Raw genomic sequence first — 21,085 nt, forward strand, 5'->3', positions numbered from 1 at the left:
AACATATGGATCATATATTTATTCAAAAGGTTAAAAATTATTTATAAAAAGTAAATTATATAAATATATATAATTTATGTTTTCTATGAGGGTTCACACCATTTTGAACCTTGTATTTTAGTTGTTTACCAATTTTGACCATTAATTTTTTTAAAAAATTAACTTGTGGACCTTGTGTTTTGTCAAAAATTAAAAAATAAGAATGAAAAAATAGATTATTTGAACCACGTATAATTTGGTTGATTACCCGTTTGAATATTTTATTGTTAAAAGTTAACATTTGGATCTTGTATTTTGTCAAAAAGTTAAAATATAAATAGATAGATTTTATTATTATTATTATTATTATATGTAGATATTTTATCTATTATAATTTTTATTAAAATAAAAATGAGAAAAAAGAGAACAAACAAAATAGATAAAAAAAATCATTAATAAATTAATAGTTATAAATTAAAAAAGTAATATAAAAAATGAGAAAAAAATATTTTTTACTTATATTTATAATTTAATTAAATAGTTGTTGTAATGAAATTTCTAATCAAATTTAAATTCAAAATATAAATCGTTGAAATAAATCAAATTTAAATTAAATTATACATGTTGTTAATATATATTTTTGTAAAACTATTACATTTAAATTAAAAAAAACATAAATAATTTAAATAAACATTTATTATTTTTGTTGTTGTGCATTATTTTATTTTTAGTAATATTATTTTTCATTCATAATGTATTTCTTATTTCTAAAAAGAATTTTTCGTGTTTCACATCAACCTCCGCATCTTTTGTTGCTACGGGAATTTCCACTAAAATTACAATCTATAAAATATTTATTTATTATAGTGAAAACAAATCACAAATCCAAATAATGCCTTTAGTAATATCTTATTTTCACAAGTTTAGTAAAATATCAAATAAGAGAAAAATACAATTATAAATATTGATGATTGATGATAATAATTATAATATTTTGTAAAACTATTCACTTTTGAATAAAAAATATAATTATAATATAATCAGAAAAATAGATATATAGAGAACCGAAAACTATTATGTAATTTTTAATTAATTTTTTTTAGTATTTTTCAATGATTAAGTAGTTAAGATATTTAAGCAAATTAAATTTTTAATTAAATTAATATGTATATATATATTAATATTTTTAATTGTTAAGATATTTTAGAAAATAGAATATGCATAAAAATTAGATTAAATGAGAAAATAAAAAGAGTGCTTTGAATAAATTTTAGAGTCTCACATAATCTCCTCGAAACTCTCATTTATATATAGATATAGATATAGATATAAAGATATAGATTTAATATTTACTGAATTACATAGCGAAAAGAAAATTTGAAAATTTGGTACGTGGGTTCTTTAAAATTCATATATACAGTGTAAATCGATATACTCAGAGTTTACTTTCTTTAGTGAAAATAATAATAATTAGAATTTTAAATAAAAATGACAGCATCAAGCGATTCAACACCCGATAATAAATTTTAATTCTCATTATAATTCAGGTATTATATGTTCTTACCAATATCAAGGTAGTTCTCTTTCTAAGGAAGAGAACTGCCTGCAAAAGCAACATATTATTTTGTAACGACATACTTTTATGGGTTAAAACTGAAAAAAATTAATAAAATATTAAAGAAAATAAAAAATTAGATGCTTTAGATTGTAAAATGTTAATTATAAAGTGATATAATAATATAATAAAATCTAATTGCGATAATTGTTTAGTAAAACCATATGTGACCATTCTCATTGATATATCTTTCATTCTATTATTATTGGATAACTACTGTTATGTATGACTATATTAGAATCAATGTATTTATAAGTATGTGTATTAATTTGGTTAATTCTGTTACATTTGTTGAAGGGTTGATGTACGTATATATGTATGTATATATATTTTTAGACACAATATAAAATTCTCACAAAATAGTAAAAATAGATTGTAAAAAATATAGGATGCCACCTTCTCATTTATATATAGATATAAATATAAATATTTTGTAAAACTATTCACTTTGAAATAAAAAAACATAATTATAATATAATAAGAAAAATAGATATATAGATAATTTTAATTAATTTTTTTAGTATTTTTCAATAAATAAGTAGTTAAGATATTTAACTAAATTTTTTTTTAATCAAATTAATATGTTTATATATTGATATTTTCAATTGTTAAGATATTTTAAAAAATAGAAAATGAATAAAAAAATTAGATTAAATGAGAAAATAGAAAGAGTGATTTGAAGAGATTTTAGAGTGCCACATAATATCCTTGAAGCTCTCCTTTATATATATATATATATATATATAGATTGTTAAGATATTTTAGAAAATAGAAAATGAATAAAAAAATTAGATTAAATGAGAAAATAGAAAGAGTGATTTGAAGAGATTTTAGAGTACCACATAATATCCTTGAAGCTCTCCTTTATATATATATATATATACTAGATATAAGCAACGTGCAATAAGCACGTTTGTTTAGTTTTATTTATAAAATTTATGAATTATTTTTATTAAATTTATATTAATGTCGTATAAATTTCAAATAAATATTCTATTTTAATTAAATAATTTATTTATTTTTGTTTAAGTTTATGTTTATTTTAGTTTTTGAATTTGGGAGTGACAACAAGAGATTATATAATCTATGTTTAATGTAATATTAAATATTATACGTGGATTTTAAATTTTAGTTTCTTGCTAGTTTTAAAAAAAAGTAATTTATTGCTAATCCATAGTAGATTATATTATATATTTAATAGGGAAATTTGCGGCATAAATACCCATTTTGTTCATTTTGTTGCTAATAAGTACCCAATTTTTAAAAATTACGGCATAAATACCCATTTTGTTCATTTTGTTGCTAATAAGTACCCAATTTTTAAAAATTGCGGCATAAATACCCATTTTGTTCATTTTGTTGCTAATAAGTACCCAATTTTTAAAAATTGCTGCATTAATACTCAAAATTCCACTTTTTAGACTCTGCCGTTGGTACCCACTTAACAGAGTTACTATTAAGCACACGTGTACTGTCCTGATAATTCTTCTTTTTTTTTCACCTAATTAATTAAGAAAATACAATAAGTACCATCAATAATGTGTCTAGCTTTATTTTTAGCCCGATAAAAAGTCCAAGAGGAAACTTTAGAGTACTTACTATCAGATGTCATCTGTCTGTAAGACTTTAGAGTACTAATTTTTATTTTAATTAGTTTTATGTATTTTCTTAATTAATTAGGTGAAAAAAAAAGAAGAATTATCAGGACAGTACACATGTCCTTAATAGTAACTCTATTAAGTGGGTACCAACGGCAGAGTTTAAAAAGTGGAATTTTGAGTATTAATGCAGCAATTTTTAAAAATTGGGTACTTATTAGTAACAAAATGAACAAAATGGGTATTTATGCCGCAATTTTTAAAAATTGGGTACTTATTAGCAACAAAATGAACAAAATGGGTATTTATGCCGTAATTTTTAAAAATTGGGTACTTATTAGCAACAAAATGAACAAAATGGGTATTTATGCCGCAAATTTCCCTATTTAATATGATATTATTCTAATAAGTGAGTTTAAGTTTAATTAAATTTTATTTAAGTAGTAAAATGCATGATTTTATTATTTTTAAATAATTATCATTATAAAATATCTCTAAAATACCCTATTATATTTTTTAATTATTTATTTTATTTATTTAAGTTTAAGTGTTTACAAGCTACCGTTAAATATAATAATATTCTGTTAAATATAAGAATATTCCATTAAAGTTAACATTAAAAAAATAAAAAACTGTTAAAACCAAGAATTTCAGTTATCTACACATTTATTATATAGAAGAGATATAGATAATATCTTATTTAAATTTAAAATGAAATTAAATTAATAAAAGATTCGATTAAAGAAAAAAATAGATAAAGTGTTTTAGAACAATTTTAGAGTGTCACATAATCTTTTTAAAGCTCTCATTTATATAATATATATTGTATTATTTTTATTATGTTAATTTGATTTTAATATATAAAAGTTATTTGTGGATATTAATCTAAGATAATTAGGAATACTTATATATATATTTTTAAAAAGGTTTCCATTTAATTTTTATTTATTATGTTAATTTAATTTAGGTATTTATTGGAGTATTGGAATTACATATGTATGGTATCTTTCAATTTTTTATCTTTCAAAATTTTATATAAATTTCAGTAAAATAGCATGCGTAAGTTTCATAGACTCTATTGAACGTCTTAAATCGGTATAACTTTGTTACCTAATTAGCCTAGAACTGCCTAGTTTCCTAATATTAAAACATATAGTAAAGTTAAAATAAAAATATTATTTTATTTTTAAAAAATAAAAATATGTTTGGTAACTATTTTTGTTTTTTATTTTTAAAAATAAAAAATAATAAACGTGTTTGATAACTTTTATTTTTATTTTTTGTTTAACAATATGAGGTGTTGATTTGAAGAAGAGAAGAAAAAAATAAAAGAAAAAAATAGAAACTGTTTAAAAAAATTTTGAAAGTGAAAAATTTTTATTTTTAAAATTTAATTAAAATTTTAAAAAATAATAAATAAAAATAGAATTATCAAACGTAGTTTTTGTTTAATTTTTAAATTTTTAATTAATTAAATAAAAAATTAATTTTTTAAGAGTTACCAAACAACCCCAATGTGATTTGAGGTGATAATTAACTGAAAGATTAACTGAAAGATGATAACTTGGCTCATATTAAAGTAGTTTATGAAAAATTTGTGAGCTTGGTGAAATCTCGTGTGATGTTTGATTATTTAAATTGAAATTAGTGATTTTGACTGATGGCCAGGTTATTGGTATAAATACATTAATGCTGTCTATTTATTTTATATGTTTATTTTACTTTGTTGGTGTGTATGTTTATTTTGGACCCGTTTGGTAAAATTTTTGTTTTTGAATTTTTTAAACACAAAAATAGAAATATTATTTTATTTTTGTTTCTTTATTTTAAAAAAATAAAAATATATTTAGTAACTATTTTTGTTTTATGTTTTTAAAAACAAAAAATAATAAACTCGTTTGATAACTTTTATTTTTATTTTTTGTTTAACAATATAAGGTGTTGATTTGAAGAAGAGAAGAAGAAAAAGAAAGGAAAAATTGAAAAATGTTTAAAAAAAATTGAAAGTGGAAAAATTCTATTTTCAAAATTTAATAAATTTTAATTAAAATTAAAAAATAAAATAAATAAAAATAGAGTTACCAAACACATTTTATGTTTAATTTTCAAATTTTTAATTAATTAAATAAAAAATTATTTTTTTAAGTGTTACCAAACAACACCTTTGTGTTTTTGTTTTATTTTTTGTATAAAAATAAAAGACATAGGATATGGATTGAGAATGGATGTTAGCAAATAGATTCTTATTGGATAATGCACAAAATCTAAATTTTATTTTAGGATAAGAAAGCACTTATTATGTTTCAGCAGAATTGATAAATTTATAAAGTTTTGTATTGGTATAGGGAGGTAGTTCCTGTTACTACTCCAGACTCGTTAAGGATTAATGAAGCGCAGTGTAATAGGCAGAGGATTATGATGATAATTTAAATGACTCAATTGATGATGCACACATTACAAATAAGAAAGATAGGTAAATTTGAACCTTTTTCTAAATGACATTGAGAAACTAATATACGTCGATTGCCAAAAAGTTACAAAATTATCAATACCTCCTAGATTGTATAAGTTTAATAAGTGTAAGTATATAAGTGTAATATAGTTTGTAAGCCGAACATAGTTATACTAATATAGTGTAATTATTTGTATAGCTTATTAATTATATATATTGTGTTTGACTTATGTACATAACTTTTGTATTTTTAATTGATATCTAACCTAATTTTATTTATTTTTCTAATTCATTTATAACTTATATCATTTTGAAGATTTTTTTTACCATATTTATAAATATATTAAATGAAATTAAAATAAATTAATTAATTTTTTTAAAATATCTAATTTTTTATGACAAGCATCACTTGTCATTAGCGCAACATAACGTTCTTATTCAGACCATGCGAAGTCGCAATACTTGTTACAATGTCAATCATTTGCTCAACGTTCTGGTAAGCAGGGCAAAGCTACATATAAGGAGAGGTGGACCTTAGCCCTCTTAAAATTTTGAAAATAAAATTATATAGTATTTTTATACTAAAGTCCCCAATTTCTTTGAAAATTATATAATTAGCCCCCCTTAATTTATTTTCTTACATTTTGGCCCTCTTGAGATAAATTTATTCCTAACATGTTAGGATATTGTGCATTTAACTTACAAAATGGCCTTCACTAACAAGTAAAGGAAAAAGCTCTATGGTAACTAGCGCAAAACAATCCTCTTACATTTCATAATATTCATAAATTAATAATAATACAATAAAAATTGAAATTTAATTTAAAAAAATAATAAAAAAACATAAGAAAAATATAAGGGTAAATACTCATTTGGTATCCTGTGTTTTATCCAAATACACATTTGATATCATACGTTTATAATAATGATCATTTACTACCCTCTATTTACAATCCGTACCAATTTGGTACCATCAGCTGCAATCTAGTCAACTTATATTTCAAATATGATTTTATTGTCCATCTTATTAATGATTTATTTGATTTTATTTTTGTTTTTATTGTTTTAAAATGTTTTAAAAATATTTTCTAAATTAATAAAACAAAAAAAAACGTATAATTAAAATTTTGAAATAATTTAAATAAAAATAAATAAAAAATTAAATCTAACCCCTAAACTTAAACCAAAAAATTATAATCAACACCTTAAACTTAAAAGACAAAATTTAAAATAAATTCACACAAAAATAGTTTAATTAAACTAAAAAAAATTATTAGGTTTTTAGTTTAATTTAATTAATTTAAAATATTGGTTTTAGTTTTTTTAATATATATTTTGAATTAAATATATTTATGTTTATTTATTTAATTAAATTAGTTTTATTAAATATTTTTATTTTAAAATTAATTTATATTATTATTTATTAAAAATTTATATTTAATTGATTTATTTTATAAAACAAATTTTATTTTATTAATTTAGAAAATATTTTTGAATTATTTTAAAATAAAAATAAATAAATAAATCATAAAAAAAATAATCAATATAGTTATATTTGAAATATTAGTTCACCACGTCACCTTAAAGGGGAGGGTAATAAATTGATACAAATTGTAAACCAAATGATATATATTATAAACATATATTCTACAAAACACAGTTAAACATGTGATTCATGCCTTATTCGGACAGCCAAGTTTATCAATCTATTATATATTACTTTACGTTGACACGATTATGATATCCAAGAACGCATGCTACTTTTATGCTACAAATTCATGAGCACAAATTAACTTGTTTTCGTATGAATTTTATATATTTCTTGTTAGCTCCCTAGCTAGCTTTGAAGTTTTATGTGATATGACAGTCCAAATTCAGACATATTCATTGGTGTTTTTGTAAAAGCAATATATACGACTAAAGTAAGACCCACTTTCAGTGGGAGAGAGAGAGAGTGTGTGTGAATGAAATAAAGGCCACAGATCCATCCAAACCACCAACTACATGATTTGACGTTTCAGATTCTGTACTCTTAGCCCCATCCCCCAGGGCAGTATCTCTCTCTCTCTCTCTCTCTCTCTCTCTCTCTATCTATCTCTAGTTTCTCTATATAATCACTCTATTTCTTTTTTTTTCTTTCTTTCTTTCTTTTTCTCTGTATTTATGTATGTGTTTTTTGTGCAAGTATTATGATTCCTGCCCGTTTCATCATAGATAGGTGACACAAAAAACCCTTAAATAATAGATTTTCGTTCATTAGACATTGTACAAACCCACAATATTTGAAGCACAGATTACTTCTTTTTTTGTTTACATGTATAAAATCCGAGCCACCATATATACACATATATATATTCAAGTACACAGGCACACACACACACATATATATATATATTTAAACACTTATGTCATATATAATTGGACAGTGAAGCATACGATGATCGGTCATATTTATTCCTTGAGAGAAATAGGGTTTGGGATCCAGTCAGCATGACAGGAGCGATATGCAAACTAGAGCGAATTTACATATTTGTATATATAATCTAGAGAGAGAGAGAGAGAGAGAGATTATGTGGTTCCTTCAGGAGTTATTATATATTAATTATTGGCAACGTACCTACATGAAATGTCAAATTAATTAGTTAGTGACAAAAACAAAAAGTGTCCTATTAAGTTGAATCTTTAAGTTAAGTCTTTAGTACGTAATTTTTTAATGCACGTTTAAGGTTACAATGACACAATCCCCAAGATGGTAATTTTTGCTTAATAAGCGAGTAATCACTACCAAAAATCCTTGACCATGATTAACAACCACTACGACCAAATCTCAACCCGAGAAAAAACATATGTATAACAACCAAAGTTGAATTTCGCAAATTTTATAAAAAGTACTTCCTAGCGAATAGTAATAATACTTATTATTAGGCTTTTATTTTCCTTTATTTCCTTTTTCTTTTTTGGTTATCATATAAAGCTGTTTACATAGTTTAAAGTGTAGTCAGCCCCATCTGTGGAGAATGTTTGCTCGATTTGTTTGTTAGATATTATGTGATAAAGGAAATCATATACAGTGTATGTCAATATCTCAAGAAAATAGGCTTTTTTTAAAAAAAAAAAATATATGTATTTATTTTATTTATTCAAGGTATCGGCCCTAACTGATCCATATATCTTTAGACAATTATTATATGAACCATATCAATTCCCCTTTTTGTGAATCATAAATGCAATGTTTATTAAATAAATATTTTGTCACTGAATATGTGTCAAAAATAATAACAGTGTTTTTTCAAAAAATATAAAATAATATAATAACAGTGAAATATATCTAACTCTATTTTGGACCCTCTATCATTTTAGCCGTTTATATTAACGATAATAATTATTATATTTTAGGACCAGAGGAATCTATTACTCAAGGGTTATTGCCGTTGTCTTAAAAATACATGCATGCTCACATGTACATTTGACCTTTTTGACTTTAAGAATATATACAAATATTCTCTTCGATCAAAATATCTTAGGTACTGTATGAATAATATTCTCTATCAAATTCCTATACATCATAGGAATTAATATCACTAATGTATTATATAGGTGAAATTAATGCAAAAGAGTACACAAAGTTTTCAAATTATAAGAAAAGAAAATTACAAAAGGCGAAAATTTAAAAGGAAATGGTCTCACCAAAAGCAATATAAAGTTTTCAAGTTACGAGTTAATGTTTTTCCAAAACCATCTTAAACAATATTGAAAAAAAATGATAATTGGTATTCTGATGACAAATACTCACATTACCTTATCAAATAAGAAAGGTCTAGAACTAAAGAGTATTGATTATTTTGAGAAGTACGAAAGATAATGAAGAGACTTTTTTTTTTGGCAAGATGATGAAGAGATTTGAGTCATCATATTGATCTTATTACTCATAATCTCTACATGCATGATACCGAACTTATAAAAGAAGCAAGAAATATTTAAAAGCCGTGGACTTTTATAAAAAATAGTAAACAAGTAATCAATCCTTTCATCATAATTATTTAATATAATTGTTCTATATATTATAGGTTTTAACGTTTCATATAAATATATTTACCTTTTTTCCCGTTGTAAATGAACAGAAGCACGACCCCAATGTACGTAATACTGTTATATTTATTGTACTCTCGTCAAATATGAAGCGATTATTATGGTTATAGACTGCATTGTTCTTCTTCTAACAGTATTTTCGTATTTGTTAATGACTTTTCATACTTACATGTACGTATAATATGAGCAAAATTGGACAAATTATAACTTTTTTATCATATATATAGATTAATAAGAGATATACTTGCTAGACATTACGTCTATATATAAATATAAATATATATATATACGACATTATTCCAGCTAGCTTTTCCTGATCTGACTGGGTATACTGTCAAAACATAAAGTCCGTCCAAATATGAGAAGATTGATTGTATAAACCCACGGCTCAATGGGTGGGATCCCCAAATCATGGAATGTCTTATCATCAGTGTTCAGCCATATATACAAAGCAGCAGAGTTCGTCAGAAAAGATAAAGCAAAGAATATACATATATTTATATATATTGATACAGAGATTCTAAAAGCAAAATGCACATTATTCCATGGAATAGACAATTAAACATTACTTAAAAATGATAAAGTTGAAGAATACATACATAGAGAGATATAGCGGTCTCACATAGGAAACAAAAAACAACGTTTGAAATGGGAAAGAAAGCTAGTGAGTGCGCACACGTAAAAGCCTAAAGGTTTTTCAAGATGCCATTCCTAAAGAGTTAGGAAACGTCACCAACCTCATAATTTTCCAAATATATATAGTGGTTACATACACATACATATATATTACTGAATTATTGATACAATGAAAAACTAGCTAAATATAGCTAGCTATATCATCAACGTTATATATATGTATATATATATATTCACAGAAGTACCATCTGTTGTTCAGTAGAATCCATTGGTTTTTTGGGTTCCCTGATGATCTCCTGCAATTGTTTTGTCTAGTTTTGCCTGCTGCTTGTTGTTTGTGCCATCGAGCTTTAGCCCAAAGTGAATGTGAGGAAAATGTGCCCACTGTGTCAAACAAATAGTTACTCCTCAATACATATTATAAAATTTCAATGTAGTCAGTAAATTAAGTGGAGTATATTCCTTACAAAAAAAAAAAAAACTCGATAAATTGGAGCTATCAAAACGAAAAAAAAAACACTTATGTTTCTTGGGAAAATCAATTTATTTCAAAATAAAAAATAATATTATTAGTTATAGATTGTAAATGCAATATTTTTTTTTATAAATAAAGTCAGTATTAATCACTAGCTAGCTAATTAATATTGTAATTTTCTATTATTATTTATTTTATTACAAAAATTACTTTTGTTGCTAATAAAGTTATTATTAATGGGCAGTTGTCTTATTTTGTACTCTCTCACTCTCTCCCTCTCTCTCTCTCTCTATATATATATACATACATAAATGTATACTTTAATACTAGTTATATTTTAATTTATTAACGAGAATAATTTTCTTATTACACTCAAAATATTAATTAGACTACTTGGAGCATCTATTTTAGTTGTGTGTTTGACAAAAAATGGTATTGAAATAGCAAATATTGGAACTCCAATAAAAAAAAGTTGAAAGTTCAGTCGTGTGTGTGAGTTTTTTTTTTTTTTTTATCGCAGCTAGTATTATTTTAAATATACAAGAAGTACAATCTAATGCAATAATAATGTAAATTTCTTTCTTAAAAGAAATTTCATTATGAACATTCTTGAAGGCAAAAATTAAAATATCTATATGTATCAAATATGCTCAATAATATTAGATTTATATAAGGAAATTAAAGCAATGCTTTTTATAATTTATACCATTAGGTTTTACGTATGCCATTCATAAAACAGAAGAATTAATTGATGTTACCTGCCTCTACTAAATATATAGGTTACTTTAATTATAATAATAAAGTTGTCTATCTATATTTCATGCAGTTTTCTATATATAGCTAGAATAAACATTATTAATTATTCTTCGAAAATATATAAATATATATAATTATGTGATATTTAGATTATAAAGCAAGCTCGTTTTATTGTTTTGATGCATGTTTATGCTATTAATAGGTTACAAATTAGATCTAGAATTAAGAAGTGTGAGCAATGTAAACATATATATAGATAGATAGATATATGTATTATATATGTATATATCTTAATGAGGTTTGTCTTTGTATATTATATATCATGCATGTACGTATACAAAAATATGTAAAACTATAATTGGTCTGAACTTGATAACAATTAATGAACCATATCTCAATCTTTAAGGAGATATTTCAATATTTTGAAATTTTCAGCAATAAATTAATTTTCCTTCACACACACACACACACACACACACATATATATATATATAGTATTTGATCAATTCATAAAGATAGCTCTTACATTTTTTGCTGCAGTGCTAAAAGCTTCTCTGTGACTTATATCAGGGTTACTAGCTTTAATCCTTTGGATTTCGTCCCTACATTATACAGGGAGATAAACTATTATTTATAAACTTATTAATAAGAGGTCATTAAATAAGTATTATTATTGTGACATTATCATATTTATGTTTATTTTAATAGAAATATGCATCAATAAATTATCGTGTAATGATACACATTAACAAAGTATTAATTATTATTCATGTTATATATTATATAGGATTTTGCAAATATATTTTGACAGCAAAATAAAAACTATTATATATAAATTTTAACGGCAAAATTTTTTCCTACAAAATTATTTGATATACATGTATAATCTCAGCCATAAATTTGCAGTGAAAAGATAGAAATGATCAGATAGACGACACGAACGGAATAACTTACTTAATAAATCTGTTATATGCGGACGGAACCCGTTGTCTTTTCTCTGGAGCTGAAAATTTTCCAGAAAATCTCAATTATAAAAGTAGAAGTCCAACTCAAAATCTAACACAATAATATAAAATTACTAGTACGGAATAGTATGTGTATAATCAATCTTAGGTTGTATGTATCATATAATAATATTCTGAAAGAAAACAAATATATAAGCTTAGATGAATTTGTGTACGTACGTAGATATAGAGATATATGTTTTCTTTTTATTATTATTAAAAAAAACTCAAACGTGTATATTAAAAAATTATAAGAATACCTCCTCTCTGACTAATTATCTGTCTTATTTATTTTTATATATGATATATTTTACATATCTCTACAATGTGGTCCTAATAATATTTGCTCTATCTTTAGGCACACTTCTTAGGCTGTATATCTCTTCAGTAGTCGTATCGTGTGTGTTAATGTTTCGTTATCATGAATAATGTCTAACTATATCTAATCAGAATAAAGCCAGCTGCCTTGCCTTTCAGGTTAAATTTGAGTATTTGTGGTGAAAATATAACTCTAAAACTTTATAAATGCATATATAATTCATTGTAAAATATATAGGTTCTACTTCTTCATAGCTAGGCACAGGTAGACATTAATTAAAGAGAAATTTTTGTTCGTAATGTCAACATCTAAATGGGCCATTATCTGAGGTGAGAGAAAATCAGATGCCAGCCCTTCTGGTTTATCTGAATTATTAGCGAACTAGTTGGTTTGTTTTTTTCTTAGGTTTTTTGTTTTCATCATATATATATATAATTTAAAAATAGAGTTACTCTAAGGTCTTGCACATCATTCTCTCCTTCTCCCTTTTGGGTAGGTTATATTTTTTATAATAACTTCAAAATAGTAGAATAATGCTGTGCTAACTGCTAACTGATATTGATATTTATTCAGCTATATAATAAGAATTTTCTCACAATGTTGTATAAAAAAACGTGATTAATAAAAATAATAATTAATGGAAAATGCTTAGAATGAAAGAATGTAACCTACTTGCCTATATATATATATATTTATATGGTAGCTAGCTAACTTATGTCCTAACTAGACATGGATATCTACTCCAATCATACATTGAATGGAGCCTAGGTGTTTGGTTACTTTCATACACATATTTTAATAAACTCAACATATACTTAGCCGTATCTTTCTTTCCTAATTAACAAGCGAGTACCTATAAGTAAATGCCCATGTGTAGTGTGTATGTATTATAATATTTGTATACATATATATATATAAGTAGAGAGAGAGAGAGAGAGAGAAAGAGAAAGAGAGTACACACGGCGAATGGGTGGAGATCTGGTAGGTTGATCATGCTTTACAGATTCAAATGAGGCAAGCTTATTATTGTCGCACTTATTGGAAGACGATCCATACTCCTTACCTGAATCTTCTGAGCTTACAATCTGTTTATTATTCTGTGACTTTATTTTATCAATAAAATGCAAGAAACTAATCAGTTACCAATGACTTAATAATCACTAGGCAAATCCCAGAACCATAAACACCATAACGAAAGAGTAAAGCCATTTACTACTGCCAGCTGCTTCTTTATATAGTGTTAACGAGTTTGACTAATAAACATAACCTCTTACATATATAAATGTCATTTAACGAAATTTACCAATAAACACATACTAATATGTCATTTTTTTTTAAAGAGATACTAATATGTCATTTAAATGCAATAAAAAAAGAACGAAATAAAAAAAAAAAACCAACTCAAATATTATATGGTTTCTGTAAATATATAAGAAGCATAATCCCCAAATTTCCTTTTAATGATACGAAATTTAAGCAATGTTTTCCATGTTAATAGCAACATTAAGAAATAATGATGTGTGATCGAACTGAAGAGAAGAGACCCCTTCCCCCCAACAAAAGAGAAAAAAAGAAAGAGAGAGATTCCCTATTGCATGTATTTATGCTCTTTAATAGACAGAATAACACAAAACAAACTTTACATCTCTTTCGACCAACATATAAAATATGGGAAATAAGAGTCATGATCAGAGGGAGGAAAACTTTATATATTGCCAAAATCCCTTATATAACTTTATATGATCGGGATTTTATATAGAGGCAAGTGTTGATATGTCAGGTCATATATATATGTGTGTGTATCTAATCCATCCATTTATATAGATATTTTTCAGAGTTATAAGGAAAAGCTGTATCTCCCAGAAAAGAAAGAAAATGTGACAATGGTAAATAACCTGGGGATCTTGAGGAGCAATAGTTGGCATTGAAGTTCCCATATTGACGGACAACAGATTTGCACAATGCCCACATCTCACTGTGACGATGGTAAATAAGCTGCTGCATGGAACACTGACCTGCCAATTCCACATTACATCATCGACAAAAAAATAAACTTGGTTAATTTCTGCCCCATTACCGAAATGAATGTAAAGAACGAAAAAAAAATATAATAAACAACAGCTTTCCAACTAATAAGAACAAAAATAGATGAGATCTTATCCATAAGAAAGAAGGAAAAAAAAAAGTATATAAGTAATGATCATGTAGAAAATGAAGATGAAGAGGAGCAAGAAAAATAGATACGTGTGCCTCAAACTTTTAAGTACTGGAGTATTATGCTTCTTTCATTCTTTGGGATTTTTCTTCTTCATCATTTTTTTTTTTTTTGATTTCTTCTTCTTCGTCATCATCTTATCCATGTGAAGACTTAGAACCTTGACCTTGGCTATGACATCAGAGTTCACAGAACTCACATGGTAATATATAGCTATATAAGGTGTTATACCCTTAATTCAAAGGTCTATTTTTCTTTCTCTCTCTCACTTCCCAATAACAATTTTAATTTTTCCTTTTGGTGCACTTGGGTGGCTTTTATGCCTGACAGAAACCCAGCGAGGAAAGAAAGAGAGAGAGAAAGAGAAATATATTGCAGGTGAGATGAGAGAGAGAGAGCCGAAAGCGACATGACTGGAACGGAAACCATTAAAGGCCATGGCCAGCATTAAACACAGCTATTACAAAAATAGGCCACAAATAAAGAAAGATGAATCATGATCAAGATCAGAAGACTATTTCAGTGTAGTCTACTGTTTCTTTTCTGCACTAACGATTAAAGATCATCAAAACGACAAATAATATACTTTAATTATTTCTGTTATGTAATTTATAACTCAGTAGTACTTTTAATTATTAAAATCAAAGGCATACCATCTTATTATGATGAAAAGAGAGTCTAGTAGAAAAAGAGAACTTGCTATACGGCCAATGGCCATAATTTTCTTTGGCTTTGTTCTCTCTTTTGAATGCAAAAGTTTTTGTTAGAGAAGGGAAAGAACAACTTATGTTTTACTAAAATCATGTACAAACCCAAAATATGAAACGAACTTCATCATATGGTCAAAGACCTTGCTCTCACTACTGGCATCATCATATGTGAGAAATAGAAGCAACAACGTTTGCCCAAGAGACAGATCAAACAAACAAGTAAAGGGAAACTAGACGGTGATTAAACGATGTCAGTTACTGCCACTACATATAAATAACATCATTTTATTTGTACATATACATGTATACATAATAAATATATCATTGAAAATTATGATGTAGTGCTATATGTAAAGTGATTACGAATCACATATATATACATAAAGTTTGACCAAAGAAAAAGGGTTGATCGAATTTTGAACCTAGATCAACCCTAGGTAACTAATCGAAACCCTAGTTATGATCTTTGAAAATGTATAAAGATTATTATACTACCATTTAGAAAATATGTACATTCTTTAGGCAGCAGAAATGTTTTGTCACTACTGTAGAGATATGCCTAGCTGTTCTACCTAACATCTTTTTGGGGTCTGCTTTTCGTGATGATTTGGAATTCATATATATCTTCCTGTTCAGATTATTACAGTCTTCATACATATATAGATATATTTATACGAAGCACACATGAACTTCCCTTTGCTTTTTAAGTAATTCGCGCTGTGTTTGAAGTCTTTGGGGACAAAATCCACTCACAATTCCTCATAAAATAATGTATATTTCATATCAGACAGATTCTTTGGGTAGGAATCAGAGTAAAAAAGAACCAAAAATTGTTAATTCAAGTAAAATAGCTGAAAACTTGAAGAGGGCGTTTCTCTGTAGGTGAGGTTAGTTAAAATTCTGTTCAGACAAAGCCCAATTGATCTCTTTCAAGAATGAATATATATATATATAAAATAATTATATAGATATAAACAATTAGCTGTTTCTAGATCCAGCAGTAAAATACAATTATATATGAATTCCTGAGAAGAGAAAATTGAGCAGCTGGAAAAAGGTCCTGACAGAATGAGAAGAAAATCAAGAGAGAATTGTAAGAGAGAGATCAAGAGAATTGAGGGGTTTGTACCGCTAAGATGGTGTTGCAGAGGTTGCATTGAACATAACAAACACGTTCGGACGCCATCATGTCCAGTGACATTCTCTTTTAGTGCTTAAATTTGTGGAATATATAGCCGGATCAGGAAGAATTATTCTGTATTGTTATTAATAATGATGGTAATAAAAATAATAAAATTTGGAAAAAGAAAGAGAGATTTTGATGGGGGCAAATATATTAATTTGTATGTATAAAGGGAAAAATTAAAAGACTATATAAGAAAATTAAAATGCTTTTCTAGAGAGAGAGAGAGAGAAGTTTATTCAATAAGGGAGGGAGGGAGAGAGAGAGAGTGTTAAGGGGTAAGGATGGGACTAGTCTGGTCGGAGTGAAGTGGGGAGTGGCAGTAGTGGTTTTTGTGATGTTTGTCAAGAAAAGATGGTTTATGGTAATAGTGGGTTGTGGATTTATGAGAGAGAGAGAGAGAGTGGGGTGTGTTATGATTGAGAGAATCAGTGGGTGGGAGTGACCCATCTCTAACCATCTTGGCTTTCTGTAGCGGACGAGGGGGGCGAGTCATTAATGCTTGGAATGTTTAGGGAAAAGAGAGAATGAGAGAGAAATAAGTAAAGAGGTGTTTATGAATGTTAATATAATTACTATCCAGATGAGATGAGATGAGTGAGAGAGAATAATAGTTTAACATGGCCTGCCCTTGTGGGAATGAATGAGAGGACATATGCTTGTTAAAAATTCTGTCGTATATATCTACACAACACAGTATCATATATAAGTGATTGAGAGCAAAGATGCTTTGGCCAATGCCAATTTGCCCTCTCTCTCTATATATATATAAAATAAAGTTCTCATTTTTTACTAGAGTATTCATTAGACGTGTTAAAATAGGAATTTCCCAGCCCTAAAGTACCAGTACGATACCTTTTATAAAATTTTGAATGCCAATAATGACACAGTAAATTTTTATGGTGGTACTACGTATTCAGTATTTAGTTTATGATTCTTTTATATATTATGTGCTCGCGTGTTTTTTATAATATTGCGGTCTTTATAAGAAGCATAGTGGTGATTCCTGTTTATAATCTCCATTACAAATTTTTTGTGTATCTTGGTTTATTTCATCCGTACAATATGTTTCTTATACAGACACATAAAAATATATTGAATATAGTTATTTTTTTTTATGATAGTGTTCATTGTATAATGAACCTCCGAGAGGTTTTCGAAAAATTCTTAATTATTAAAGTGTCGAAAATAAAATTTAAACAACTTAGTGTAAACATGCTTTTATTTATTATTATTATATATTTTCACGGCAATAAAGAACACGTGTAAAAACATAAGGACGTATTGATTGATTGATTGAATAATTGTATGGGCACATGACAACAAAATATGAATTTAGGATGTGAATTTAAGTAAAGGAGGTCATTCTTTCAATGTAAATAGTTAAATAATATAAATATTTATATATAATGAGAAAAAAGATATCGTATTAAATAGATGTGAATTAATTAAATGTCAATTTATATATCGAGTTTACTGCGGGTTTTCGAGAAATTCTGAATAATTAAAGTGTCAAAAATAAAATTTGAACTACTTGTTCTACGTGTGCTTTTATTTAATATTAGTATTATTTTATACGTTTTGCATTGTTTTTTTTTTGTTTATTACTAATTTTTTTAAAAAAATTTAGGGTAGAAAATTTATAAATCATGAGCTTTTGCACAATCATTCATTTTTTAAATAATTTTTTATTAATTTAATTAATAATGTTCTCAATCAAATTAATATCAGCTGCATACATGTTGATATTTTTATATTGTTAAGATATTTTTGTTTTAAACACTACAACAATTACAGGCACTAGCGGCGGGCTCAGTCCGCCTGTATTGTGTAGACTATTAGCGGAGGACTAGGTGGTCCGGCACCAATAATGTTCGAGTATTTAAAAAATAAATAAAAATATGTATTAGTGGCGGACTTACCACTATTAGCGGCAGATAGTCCGCCTCTAATACACGTAATAAAAAGCCCGAGAATTTTTTCAATTTTTATTAGCTGCGGATAGTAGTTGCGGACTAACCGCCGTTAATAATATTAGCGGCGGAACCCCGTCGCTAATAATAGTATTAGCAGCGGACTAAATTTAATAGCGGCAGGGCCCGCCGCTAATACTTTTGGGGTTTAAAACCGCACCGTCTCCTTCTCTCCCAAATCCATCAATCGCATTTCCCCTCTATTTCTTCTCAAACCGCATCCTCCTCCATTTCTCCTCCATATCTATCTGTGGTATGTATATGTATATGTTTATTTAATTTTTTTTTCATTTTCATATTAATTCGCAGGTCTCAAAACCTTATAATGGATGGTTTCAGGTCTAAGGTGCGCATCACCATTTTCCATTAGAGTTCTCTCCATCGACGATGAATGAGGTCAGCCCGTTTGAATATAATGTATTTCTGTATTTGAGTAAGAAAACCTTGTAATGCATTTCTGTATATGCTTCTTTGAGTAAAACATCTTTTTCTGTATTTGTGTATGGCTGGCAACTTATGGGTTTTTGTTTTTTGTTATTATTTGTGGGTATTTGTATTTGTGTAGCTCTAATTAGGTTTAAGTTTTTTTAACAATCCTGGGTTTTTTTTATTTTTTATTTTTTGTAATCTTTTGAAATTAAAGACTTGTTCTTATCACTGTTGATTTGTTTTTTGTTATTAGTTATGGAAAATTTGATGTTATATTTTTATATATATTTGGACATCTATGATTGAAATAATTACATGTAATAATTAATAGTGATTTATGTTAGATAAGCGAGATTTTAGGAATAATTAGTTTAATCGATTTTCTATATAATAAATAATAGTATACAAAAATAGATATATATGATGAAATATAATTTCATTGTATATTATTTATATGTCTTTTTTAAGAGAATTGATTTTCTTGTTTCAAAAATAAATAATACTGTATTTATTATGCATTGCATATTTTGGTGTCATTACCCCAGAGATTTTTTTTTTCTATAACAGAAAATTAATTTTGATACTTTTATATTGATAACATATTTTTATCCATATAAAATCAGTCACAATAAATATTAAATATATATTCCATTTAAAAAAAATTAATATGTATCCTCACCCGAGAAGGAAAAATTACAAACTAATAATTCAATATTTTTATATTATGTCTATATCTTTTCATCAAAAAAATTTAGTAAATGATATTAAAATATTATTTGTAACAATTTTTATAATAAATAATAATGCTTTTTTATTACGGTAATTTGAATAATCTCTCTTCCACACATTTTATACACCCAACTGCTTAAATTAGTTCAAAACAACGTGATATAAATTTATGTTTATACTAGTTCATAATAAGATAATTATTTATAAGAGTATTATTATTTAGACCTATTGCTACTGTTGGTTTATTCTTTAATTCTTTAATTACATTCATTATATAAATATATATTTTTATATATACTTATATAATGAATGTAATTAAAGATATTTTTTTTTTATTGTATATATTATATAAATTAAAAAAAATAGTACTCTTACAATATATTCCAATACTATTAAAACACGTACCACTTGAATTGATTTAATTTATTTTTATTATATTAAACTAATAATTAGTTTAATATTTGAAAAATAAACTAGATTTAATTATAGTAATAAAATTAAGAATAAAAAAATGTTAATATTTATTAAAAAATTATAAACATAAATTTTAATTTATTTTAAAATTATTAATTTGGTAATTATAAATAGAAAAATAATTTAATTTTATAATAATTAATTAAGTAATAAGATATCATAAAGCTCAAGTTTGTCTAGGAATAATACTTCTCATAAGACATCATAAAACATTTAAGATAATAAAACTTTTTAAAATGATAGGATTAGGACAGTTGCATTTTTCTTCCCTTTCTTATACTCTCTTATAACACTTTAGATGGCGATTGACAAAACTTGGACAACATTGAGAAATCGTGGTTGTCAAGAATATTGGAATGGTCTGCAAGCTTTTTTGAGGATGGCGTCGGAACATAAAGATTATGATGGAAGAATTAGGTGTCCGTGTGTGAGATGCAATAATAATAATA

The 21,085-nt window shown here is 25.8% G+C and overlaps 1 protein-coding gene across 2 annotated transcripts; it reads right to left on the reverse strand.

The window, feature by feature from the left end:
- Positions 1-10,271: 10,271 nt before the first annotated feature.
- Positions 10,272-17,434, reverse strand: LOC133788875 (putative axial regulator YABBY 2). Of its 2 annotated transcripts, none has more exons than XM_062226508.1 (6): positions 16,978-17,434; positions 14,819-14,938; positions 13,885-14,020; positions 12,555-12,603; positions 12,127-12,202; positions 10,272-10,753 (listed from the first exon to the last, which is right to left on the reverse strand). In XM_062226508.1, exons 1-6 carry the CDS (start codon positions 17,047-17,049, stop codon positions 10,625-10,627), a joined length of 582 nt encoding a protein of 193 aa, XP_062082492.1. In that variant the 5' UTR covers positions 17,050-17,434; the 3' UTR covers positions 10,272-10,624. The 2 variants fall into 2 exon arrangements, with proteins under 2 accessions (XP_062082492.1, XP_062082491.1); XM_062226507.1 differs by having other exon boundaries at positions 13,885-14,026; positions 16,978-17,413.
- Between the last annotated feature and the right edge of the window lie 3,651 nt (positions 17,435-21,085).

The sequence above is a fragment of the Humulus lupulus genome, chromosome 7 (assembly GCF_963169125.1).
Source record: "Humulus lupulus chromosome 7, drHumLupu1.1, whole genome shotgun sequence".
In the NCBI taxonomy this organism is placed as follows: Eukaryota; Viridiplantae; Streptophyta; class Magnoliopsida; order Rosales; family Cannabaceae; genus Humulus; species Humulus lupulus.

What these genes read in the sequence shown, in the direction of transcription:
- LOC133788875 (XM_062226507.1), bottom strand. Translation starts at nt 17,049, where the DNA reads ATGTCACTGGACATGATGGCGTCCGAACGTGTTTGTTATGTTCAATGC. An exon ending in CAGATCTCCACCCATTCGCC is followed by an intron (nt 12,604 to 13,884) that starts GTGTGTACTCTC and finishes GAAAATTTTCAG; the next exon opens with CTCCAGAGAAAAGACAACGG. An exon ending in GCATATAACAGATTTATTAA is followed by an intron (nt 12,203 to 12,554) that starts GTAAGTTATTCC and finishes TGTATAATGTAG; the next exon opens with GGACGAAATCCAAAGGATTA.